The sequence below is a fragment of the Alligator mississippiensis genome, chromosome 3, assembly GCF_030867095.1.
Source record: "Alligator mississippiensis isolate rAllMis1 chromosome 3, rAllMis1, whole genome shotgun sequence".
Lineage (NCBI taxonomy): Eukaryota > Metazoa > Chordata > Crocodylia > Alligatoridae > Alligator > Alligator mississippiensis.
Genome location: NC_081826.1, coordinates 274,337,744 through 274,349,405, shown reverse-complemented (window position 1 = coordinate 274,349,405; position 11,662 = coordinate 274,337,744). Strand labels below are relative to the sequence as shown.

At 39.5% G+C, this 11,662-nt stretch overlaps 1 protein-coding gene across 1 annotated transcript in view; it reads left to right on the top strand.

Annotated features, from left to right (window-relative positions):
• Positions 1 to 221: 221 nt before the first annotated feature.
• CCDC152 (coiled-coil domain containing 152) overlaps positions 222 to 11,662 on the top strand; it is a 34,514-nt gene continuing 23,073 nt past the window's right edge. Inside the window, exons 1-3 of the mRNA XM_059725200.1 lie at positions 222 to 1,512; positions 3,391 to 3,476; positions 6,152 to 6,257. Of these exons, the coding sequence (XP_059581183.1) occupies positions 3,429 to 3,476; positions 6,152 to 6,257 (154 nt within the window). The 5' untranslated portion in view covers positions 222 to 1,512; positions 3,391 to 3,428. The remainder of the gene's footprint in view (positions 1,513 to 3,390; positions 3,477 to 6,151; positions 6,258 to 11,662) is intronic.

Below are 11,662 nucleotides of genomic sequence, written 5' to 3'. Positions count from 1 at the left end.
TGTTGATAGCTGCCGCACCTCAGTGATCCCTGCCCTGTTAACCATATGCTGATTTCACAAATTAGGAGTAGGGAGGAGAAACACTGGAACTAATATTTGCTTCTTTTAAAATATTCTCAAGATTATTGCTACACATTATTTTTAACTTAGCACAAATGTGACATTTTATAGTTTAAAATATAGTAGAATTTAATTTTGTAAATTGACTTTTTTCTTTGTGTCTTTATGCAATGTTGAATAAGATACTAACCTTTTATATCCACACACAATATCCTTCCTTTCTTTTGTACTCTCACAATTACCTATGAATAAATAATTAAAGCAAGATAAGAGCAAATGCCAGTGCCCGCCTAATCAAAAGGAGAAACAGAAAAAAAAAACAGTAAAGCTGTTACAATACAATATAAGAAATACTATTCCTCTGATATACCCTATTCTCTGGTTTTAGGTTGGTAGGCAGGACCAAAATGAAAAGAGTTATGTGGGGAAAAAAAGACTGATGGTTTTCTTTTTAATCTCATAATGTACTTTTACTGCCTTAATGGGATGAGACTGAATTGTTTGCCAGAACAGAGTAAAAGAAACTATTTAATTTAATTGTGATTATAGTCAGAATATCTACATTCAAATGGCACAGTTTCTTCTTGTAGTGAAAAAGATAAGAATATCCAGGGTTCAAAATATGAATAGAAGGTTTACTGCAAATGTCATTAGAAAAAGGAGTATATATAACAAAAAGAGACTCATATGCCAATATGCAAGCTTTCTTTTTTGATTTATTTGGAAAAAAGCAATATAATCATAATAATAAAACATCTTCGGAAAAATATTTCTTTCTTTTAACTCTCAGTATTTCAGTTCAACAGAAGTCTATGGCACTCTTGACCTGGTATGGCAAAGAACTGAGCACCTCTTCTCTTTCAACAAAATATAAAGGCATTCAGTACTTACCTAAAGGCATTCAGCATCTTGCAAAGTTGGACAAATAGTAGCATAAAGTAGGCATATATAACAAGAATATGGGTCGTCAGTTCCCTGCCTTCCTACCCACTCAGAATTTGGAGTGTAAAACATAAATGGAAAATAAAAGAAGTAGCAAGAGAAAAGAAAGAGATGCATGACCATAGTGAAGAGGAATTAAGATAAACAAATAAAAATGCATATTAGAGTACAGAGTACTCTACATGTATATAGAGTACAGAGTTTGGCATTCATAAGTGCCTCATCAACAAGTATACTTTGGCGGGACATAGATATTTATAAAACTACCTAGGCAGGAAGGTCTAATCCTGTACAGATAAATTAAGAATCAGATTATGGAATAGGTCAGATGTTTTGCTAATTTTTCAAATCACAATGTAATGTTCATAATTATGAGAAACCACAGATTATTGAAATTCTTAATTAATGAATTTATTAAGAAGTAATGTTTGTTCAGTAAAGCTAAGCTATATTTCCTGTATACATTCTTAGACTGCCAGAGACTGAGCCTGGGCATCTTCCAGAAGTGTTGTAAGTTCTTCCTATTTGGGCAGGTGCTTAGCAGACAAAGCTAAGATGGGATATTGTTTAAGGGAGAGATTACTATATAATTTTTTAAAATATTTTATTAAGCTATTTTGTTTCTCCTGTCCTGTTCTCTTGTTCATATGTTTTATGAATTATTTTACTCTCTTCTCTAAGCCACCCTGAGCCCTTGTCTGGAAGGGCAGCATATAAATCTGATAAATAAATACATGCATTAGCCATTTAATTATTTTGCATGAACAATGAATGAATCCAAAAAACAGTTATGTATTAATCGCAGAAAGTTAATTTCCTGATATTGTATTTGTACTAATAGTAGCTAAATATATACAGATTTAGTTTAGATCGCTAAGAGTATCTGTTGATTTAGGTAACAGGCATCACCTTTGTGCCACCTAAATATTTTTATGATGGCCCAAAGGCCAAGCAAACAGATGTCAATACCCCTTATTGCACCACAAATGCCCAAAATTTGTGGCCACAAAGTAGGTGGTATCAATTTCTGTTACTTTATTGCATCAGATGTCTTTTACCTTTATGATGGGAGAGCATGGTCAGCCCAAAATTGTCCACTTTCTCCAGCTGGCCTGGGGCAGGTGTTCCTAGGGCTTGAGGGGCCTGATCCTGCATGCCCAGGGAATTCCTATGCAGGATCACGACCCTCAAACTGCAGGAGCACCTACTCAGCTTTCCCCGGTTCCAGAGAGACACCCCACTCAATCTCCTAGACATATCTCTATTAGTAGGGAGCTCCAACTTCCCCTGCTTACAGAGATGTGCCCAGGAGATTCCCCAGGGCACATTTCTATAAGTGGGGAAACACATTACCTATCGTTCCTCAGCATTGGGCCCCTGCCTAATGCCAGACAAGAGGCAGCATGTGTTGCACACAATGAAGCAGATTAGCTGTGCCAGGGCACTTCCTACTGCAGTTCTTCCGCCTCACTTGGCAACATTTGTTTATACCTCTGACATAATTAATGTGTTAATCAAAAATAGTCATTTGCATCTACATTCCAGTTTAATTTTATCTTCAGTATTTTTATCTATTCAGGCTTTTTTTATAGTATGCATTTCAAACTATGATCTTGCTATTTTGCCTCTTAGCATATCTAAAAAGTGAATATATAAACCAGCAGACAGCTAAAAGCTGAAGTTGCAGCTCTGTCCAGAATTAATTTGACATTTCCTGGTGCTCTGATTAAAGTAATAATACTGTTGTCTTGGATGGGAGCAAAGTTAGGCCAGCGCTTTTAAAAATTGTACTTGTCTTTTGTTGTAAAGCTATTATCTATGCATTAATACAGGGCTTCCTGGCCTCAGTTCAAATAATTGTTCAAAAACTTTACATATAAAAATCAGTTTAAGCCTGAGTAGTAGGTATGGCAGTAGAATGTGAACTTATAAAATATTTGGCTATATTTGGCATTAACTTACACACTGAAAAATCTCTCTGACTTCAATACCATCATATAGCTCTACAGAAATGTCAAATTATTGAGATACTTGCCATTCATCTTGAGAGTATTTTCCCAACCTTTCGGACATGTGAACATCATTAACACTACTAGTAATAATTATTTTTTTATTTTTAAAAAAGTGGTTCTCAGATCCATGGGACAAATAAGATGTCTAGAAAAATAACTACAGTCCTTGTTGGCTTATTAATAATCATTTTACTTAGAATGTGTTTATTTCTAGGATTGATGGCAATTTACTTTAACGTTCAAGATTATTTGATTTGTATTCACATGCATGAAATCTCTGTGACAGTGTGAACAAGGAAATAATTTAGCTCACCAAGTAGAAATTCTTAAATCAGTATTCCTTTTTATATAGTAAATACTGACTGTTATGTTCTAGAAAAAATTAATCAGACCAGTGAAGCACACGTGAAGACAATGGTGAATCCTGACAAACTTTTAGATGATTTCTCACAGATAGAAAAGGTATGTGAGGAAAATAAATACAGTTGAAATCACATTTTTTTTAAATCTAGGGACTAGTTTTCAAATGATTATTTTTCTGCTATAATGGTATCTGCATATTCTTACTGCTCGTGTGATGTTTCTCTAATGCTAGAGAATGTTGGGAACCTACTGGAAAGTTGTGTATTGTTAACCAAAGAAGTAATCTTACTCACCACTGAATATTTGAAGCCAAACTATAAAATGGATGCATTGCCCTTTGGGTAGACAATGATGCAATACTTCCTTAGTACTGGTATTCATTGTTAAATTGTGTTGTAATTAGTTAGGAACTGTTACATTTGTTTGAGCCATTGTGCACTTTTGTCTAGCCTAGGGTCTTTGGAATTTTGTATCATGAGTCCTTAGGTCCCAAAGATTCAGATAAGGATTGTTTTAAGTGCTGAGTTCATCTTGTGTATATTTCTGCAGGCAGATATCATTTCTGTTGTTCAGCTTCATGAATCCTTGTTCTGCAGATTATTACTCAGTGGGCAGTGCTTACTGAACATTTATTTAGTACTTGATTATACAAGTACTAAATTAAATATGCAGTAATGTCACTAAGAAGTGTGCTCTGGTGCTACTTTGCAGTACATCTGGTTACTGCACATTTATTTAGTACTTGATTATACAAGTATTAGATTAAATGCTCAGTAACCAGAAGTACTGCAAAGTAGCACCAGAGCACACTGTTTTAGTGACATTACTGTGCAGTAGCATATTAACATTGTGCTGTGATGCACTCCTGCATAGTTAGTGTTTCATGTAGACATGCCCTGACATGTAGTCAGAACTTTGTGCCTCAGACCCACAGGGAGGCAGCAGCAGAAGCAATGTGCCCTTATAAGTCTGCCCCTGGTAGCTTCCTCTGCTTCAACTTCAAAGCCAGACAAGTCAGGAAGTGTTTTCTCTAAGCTGTATGGTATGCACAGCCATGCAGGCACTCTCATGCCGAACTGCCAGGCCCACCTGCGTGGTCACACATGCTACACAGCTTAGAGGGAACAGTGAAATCAGGAACAACTCTTAGTCCAATGCGAGTGTTCATGGAAGTAAGTTCAGATTCCCAAGAATTTTGTATTTAGATACCTATAAATACACAGAGGCACCTAAAAATCTGACCCATAGAGCCTAATTCACCCATATCAAGCCATCATTGGTACTGTGACTATCTGCTCAACAAAGTGAGGCTTCTGGTGCTGTGACCAATTTTGGTTTGTATGTTAGTTTCTCACCAGCATCAGGATCTTCTCCAGTATCAGAAGAAACCTGATATTCACTGGTATGTCTGTCCAAAGCTCTCTTCAGTACCAAAAGAGCATGTTCCATTGGAACAAGACATGGGGACACCTCCTCCCTGCAAGCATAGTCCATGGCTTTGAGGAAATATGCCTACTCGGGAAGTTCCCACAAGTGGTTAATATGCAGAGGAGAACCTAAGTGAGGAGGGAGTTGGGGGATATAATGACTTCCCATGAAAACTGTTTAAAAGTGTTTCCTCTGCATATTTATGCTACTCACATACCTTCCCCCTTATCAAATTCCAGCAGTAGTTAATGGAAAGGGCTAGATCTGGCCCATAGACTTTTGGAATTCTGACACCAGCAGGTCAGCATACCCCTTTATAAAGTTGACTGAGAATATTCATTCTGCAACAAAGGGCATTTATATATGTACCTTTTTATCCTGCAATACGTTGGAGATCCGCTGCTTCAGAGCAGACTCAATTAATCGAGTCTTCTCCCCATGTGAGCTTATGTACACTGCCACTGTGCCACGTACAGTTGTATAAGTGGTGAAATGTGCGTCAGCATGCAGAAAATGGCAGCAGTGCGCTTTTGAACGAAAGCACCTCCAAGGTGTTTTAGTTCAAAAGCAGACTGCTGCCATTTTCTTTGCACTGATGCACATTTCACCACTTATACAAGTGCAAGCGCCGCAGCACCAGGCACTTTTCAAAGCACCCAGTGCTGCAGCACTTGCACATATAAAAAAGCCCAAAAAATCCAAATGGGTCCAATGTCCCAACATTTCTGAAGGACATTGGACCTGTTTGGATTTGATTGATTGATCACTTGATTCCTGAAGTTCTGCATCAATGGAGAGAGACAACCACAAGGTGATGCTCAGTAGTGGGTGTGTCTACACATGCACTTTAATGCGCAGTCTCCTGTTTTTACTGTGCATTAGAGTGTCATGACAAAAACTGTGCTGGTATGCTAATGCACAGTAAAATTAGGCTACTGCATATTATGCATCATTAAAAAAGCATGCACTTTCACTACAGTGCATTAGGGAAGCCTAATGCACATTTAGTTAGTACCTCACATTAGAGGTACTAAATTTAATATGCACTAGCAAAAGCATATTCATGAACATATAGACACACCCAGTGTGATTTTAAGTAATGCTTATGAAGCCTGGAGACCAAACTATTCATTATCTATGGTGGAAACTGGAAACCCAATCTATACAACTAATGCGTTATGTCAATAGAATAGACATGGGAGATGCGTACTGCACTATTCTATAAATCGTAACTGGATAGTTTTCTTTTAATATTTAACTTAACATCCTAGGATGTAGATGAAAAAAAATGAGCAAAAGATTTTAACTGAGCATTAACTTGAAGCTTTATCAATAATTTTCTATAGAAAATGTCAGAAATTAATGAGAAGAATAACCTTCTGGTTCTTGAACTAGAAAAATCTAACAGGCTATTAATATTAAGTCAATCAAAGGAAGATTCAATAAAAGAAGGTAAGTGTCTCTCTGTTTACTGTTGAAAAAATAGTAGATTCCTTTCTTATATTTGGCAAGTTCGTAAGTATAATTCCATTATCTCCTGTCATTCAAGAGTAACGCAACAAGGATCAGAGATGTCCTATAAATGAAACACTTTCTATACATTTTTTCTTCTTTAGTTAGATATCTTACTGTAATCCTAAGAAGTTCATCAGCCCACCACAACATGAATTTTTTGTTTGAATAGGCCCTACATGATAAGGAAAAAATGAAAACCCAAATATTAAATGTATTTGCTTCCTGTTATAAAAATTGCATCAAATCTTATTCATTCTTGTGACAGCTTTTAAATTGTTCTTTTTCTGTAGGACCCCAAATAATTGCATCCACTCTCATAAAATAATGAAATTATCAGAAGCATATTCATTTGTATAAAGATATTAAGTAAAGATTAATTAAATTTACATTTAATTTTTTCATAATTTAATTATTGGTAATAATTTGAGTGATTCAAAATATCACTGTCTTTTTCTGGAATGAGTTTCACTCATATATAATACAGCTAAGATTCAGCCAAAAATATAATGCCTAACGCTTGTAAACAATAAGATTTATTTTCCTTTCAACAGAAACATTTATTAATACGAATATATTTAGATTATAGGAATGATTCTATATTCCCTATGGGAGCAAACTCATCTTTTATTTATTTTTCTTTGTTTTCTTCCTATTTTGGTTGCAGTTTTTAACCTCTGTTCCCTTCTTCCTTCATTCTTTCTTTCTCTTTTAGGGTTCATCTATAACAGAGTGGCAGCAAGGTTCTAATCCTGGAAGAATATCAGTGAGGCTACTCTGGGCTTGTTCCTCACTACCCACTCTTGAATCCTCAGTTGCCAGCCTATCTGTGAGTGTGGAGTGGCTTCACTGGTATACTTCTAGACTTCCATCTTTTTTATGACTTTCTTTTTTTGTGCTTTTCATGGATATTGTTTTCCAGATCCTTTGCATTTTTCCCAGAAATTTTCTTTTCGTTTTTTCTCTAGTTTTCCTCCTTCAATGGCCTATGGCATTCCTGAAAGGTATACAGGCCCCTTTGCTGAACTATCACGTAAGATAAGTCACACAAAAAATAAAATACAGGACAAAGGACAATATTTTATTTATGAGAACAAGAGAAGGGTTTTTGTACAAAATGGATTTTTAAAAAGGCAAAGGGAGAGTGAACATGAAGCAAGAAATGGTTACAAACATAGAGGTAGAATGCTAGAAGATGCAAAGCCGAAAATATGAGAGAAAAAGGAAGCATGACACCAGAAAGTTTGGGAGAAATGGATGATGAAGAACAGAGTGAAAATCAGAAAGAGGCATAGAAAAATCATGTAAGGATAGGGTGTCAAACTCAGTTGGTTCTGTGGGCCAAATAGGAGCACAGGGCCAGTCTGCAAACCAGACTGGGCCACTATACCAGTACTGTGTGCTGGATCCAGCATGCAAGGCCTGTCTGGCGTGGGCACCATGTGCAGCATGCACTTCAGACCAGTGCTGGGTACTGCATGCAGCACACGCACTGGTTCCAGCCCTGCACCCTGACTGTGTAGTGTTCTTTTTTCCCCAAGGAAACACTTCCTCTTTCAGTACACAGGATAGTGAAATGGTTCTCAAGCTTTTTATACTCATGGCACCTCTTAGACAATGCCAGCTCTTTGTTTTCTTTCTCTTTTTCTTTTTTTTACAACACAAAAATAATAGACCACTTTTTCTGTTGCAAAGAACTCAGATAGACCACAACAATAGATTTCAATTTGAAATCTCTGGGTTTATATTGTGAATCATGTTTGTAAAATGAATAGTGTTAATATTGTGTGATATCCCACAGCACCCTTAAAGGGATATTAATACACCCCATGCCAAGATGCCCTGGTTGAGAGTCACTGGGATAGAGTGTGCTCTGGGGATGAATCTGTTGTGCAACAAAGGAGGCTGTTGTCTGTTGGCCCCTTGCCTTATTAGTGGCAAAAGTTCAAGGGAAATAGTGAGAGATGGGACTGCAAGGAAAATTATGCTCTTGCAAGCACGCAACCTTAACTCCAGTATTTCTTAATTCTTATGAGTACTGGACTGAATCTTTAATGTTCTTGTAAAATATTTTCCATGAAAAGTCTCTAGAGTTCTCCTCCACCAAAGAAGGCAAAGCAACTACCAAATAAGAATTTTCTATTGTATTACAGGAGTTCCATCTTGTGTTCACATGTTAATATTACAAGTGTTTTGAAATAACAGAATAATCTGTTGTTTATAAATGTTTCCTTTTAAATTATTTAGTAATAAGAAATGTCCAATTTCTCAAACACATATAAAGATATAGTTCATAAGTTCATAGTTTTAAAATGGAACATTTGGAGGAAATTACAGAGCAGTCTACTACACATACCTTATGTGTTATAAAAGGAAGAATGACGTGGTTAGACAAATAAGCCCACTCCAAGCCCAGCCCCTGCTGAGAAGAGCCATGCAGCGCCAGCTCCAGCTCCACCCCGCAGCTGCAGCCCTCTCTGTGCCACACAGATCCAGGGGCACATGCCCCCCTCCACCCTCCCTGGGTGCAAGCAGTGGCCAAAGCTGCCCCATCCCACAAGACACGCCTCTGTCCTGCACCCCCTCCACCTTCCCTGAGCAGTGCCTGCCCCTACCCATGCCCCCTCCCTCACTGCAGGTGTGCTGATCTGCCCCTACATGGTCCTTCCCTCCCCTTCCACCACACTGGACTTACCATCTGGAGGTAGCTGTATCAGATATCAGATCAGCTGATATGCCTTCTTAAATATCGGCTATTGGTATCAGCACCCAAAATCTCTATTGGTGCACCCCTAGTCATTACTCCTTGTCTCCCACTCTTCATTACAATAAGTCCTATCTGCCTGTTCATTCCCATTGCCAGGAAGCCAACAGAAGGAGCTCTGAGACCAGGGCAAACAGTCCCAGTGCCATCAGTTCCTGTTCCCAATGTTATAACAGACTTTTAGCTCCATGGAGGGGCATCTTCAAGGAAAATTCAGCCCTTATAGCTCATTGGCATAGATTATGCCAATGTAGAAGGAATCTTCCAAAATCTTTTCCCCAGGCATGTGCAAATGGAAGTTTTCAGAGGCTGATAATTTGACTAGAATTGGGCACATTTTCACAGTGATGGCAAAAGTTAGTTCCCTGACACAAAGGCAACCCCCATTTTCCTGTTAAATTTCAAATTTCCTCTAAGGGTACAATTTTTCAATTAAAAGAGTTGCAAGATTTTTTTAATGTGGACAAAGCAATGTATATTCTCTAATGTTATTCTGAAAAACACCTGGACATTCTTGCTGAAAGTTTAAAAAAGGAAAAGGAAAAAAGAAATCAGCCTATAGCATATACCTGTCAACCCAGTAAGGTTGAGGCCCATACCACCTTCACAGCTGAACTGGCTCAGCCATTTGGAGAGTGACCCAGGGATGTGCCTTTCCATAATTTCTAATGGACTGCATGCTCTCTTTCTCACCTGCCATGGCTTGATAGAATGTTTAGTTATTCAGGAGTTGGAATGTACAAACAGACTCAGTCCTTGTGCTCTGCTGTGGGATCTTCTTGGGGCTCTTCCTTTCCCTACACCCTCACCCATACCATACCACAACAATGTTCTTGGCCACCTGTGGGTGCAATGGTCCTGGTCAACAGGCTGTTCACTGAGCAAAGCGGTCTCTGCTCAACAGTTTAAGATTGTCCAATTTGGTTCTGTTCTCAGGGACCTGGCCACTCTACTAGGGTCTGTAGACCCAAAAAAACCTGTCTGACTCAGTCTCTTCCTAGCCAGCTATCAACAGCTGGCAGTAGGTGGCTGTAGAACCTCACTGCTGCTTAACGTAGGCTATATGCAATAATGTCCAGACTCACTAGCTGCTGCAGCAGCCTTGGGGCTTCTAGGGGCTCATGGTAGAAACCCCCATGCAGCGCGGGGCAGTGGGGATCGCCTCCCATCTAGCAGAAGCCAACAAGTCAAGGCTTTTTCTTTTTAAAGACCTGGGAGCTGGGGCAGGTGGAGCAGCCATGACGGGGGGAGCGTTGAGAGAGTGGGCAAGTGTCAGGGGCTCATGGCAGAGCCCCCCATGTTGCATGGGGCAGTGGGGGGCAGCAGGGATCATCCCCCACCTGGTAGCATCTGGTGAGTGTGGGGTGCTTTTTTGGGGGGTTTTTTAAGAGCCAGTAGCTGGGAGAGTGGGCCGGGGCAGCTATTGAGAGTGGGCGGGGGATGGAGCCAATTCAGAGATTCAGCTGATTCTGTGGTGGCCAAATCTACTAATCAGATTTGGCCAAATTGATTCGGGACAGTGATTCGAATCATCGAATGGAATCACTGTCCCTCAAATTGGCCGAATCCGAATATGAAGTGAATACTACCCACATCGCATAGGCCTGGCTTGTATGTTTGAGAATCATATGGCTGAATATTGAAATGCCTATAAATAATTAGAACAGCAATATTTAAATTATAGATTTCATAGATTTCATAGACATTAGGGCTAGAAGGGACCTTGGAAGATCATCAAGTCCAGCCCCCTGCCCCAGGGGCAGGAAGTAATCTATGGTCACAGGATACTAGCAACATAAACATTCAATTACTACTTAAAGAAATCCAGAGTAGGTGCTTGTACCATCTCTGGCAGCAGTCTGTTCCAGGTTTAGGGGGCTCGGACTGTAAAGAAGTTCTTCCTTATGTCCAGCCTGAAATGGTCTTGGAGAAGTTTGTAACCATTTGACCTTGTCATTCCATGGGGCACTCTGGTGAACAGGTGTTCCCCCAGATCCTGATGTACGCCTCTTATATACTTATAGGCAGCCACCAGGTCCCCCTTGAGCCTGCACTTTTCCAAGCTCAAGAGTCCTGTGGCTCTCAGCCTCTCATCATAAGGCCTGGTTTCCTGCCCTCTGATCATGAGCATGGCTCTCCTCTGGACTCTCTCAAGCTTCTCCACATCTTTTTTAAATTGTGGAGCCCAGAATTGGATACAGTACTCCAGCTGTAGCCTCACCAAGGCAGAGTACAGCGGGAGGATGACATCCTGGGATTTGCTAGAGAAGCATCTAATGATGCAAGCCAGAGTTTGCTTGCTTTGCTGGCTGCAACATCACATTGATGGCTCATATTCATCTTGTGGTCAATCATGACCCCCCAAGTCCCTTTCGGCCATGGTACTAGCAAGCATAGCACTGCCAAGCCTATAAGCATGCTGCAGGTTTTTCTTCCCAAGGTGGAGTACCTTGCATCTGTCAGAGTTGAAGGCCATCAGGTTTTCATCTGCCCATTTTTCAAGCCTGTCAAGGTCGGCCTGGATCGCCATCCTGTCCTTGGGTGTGGACACTTTACCCCAAAGTTTGGTGTCATCAGCAAA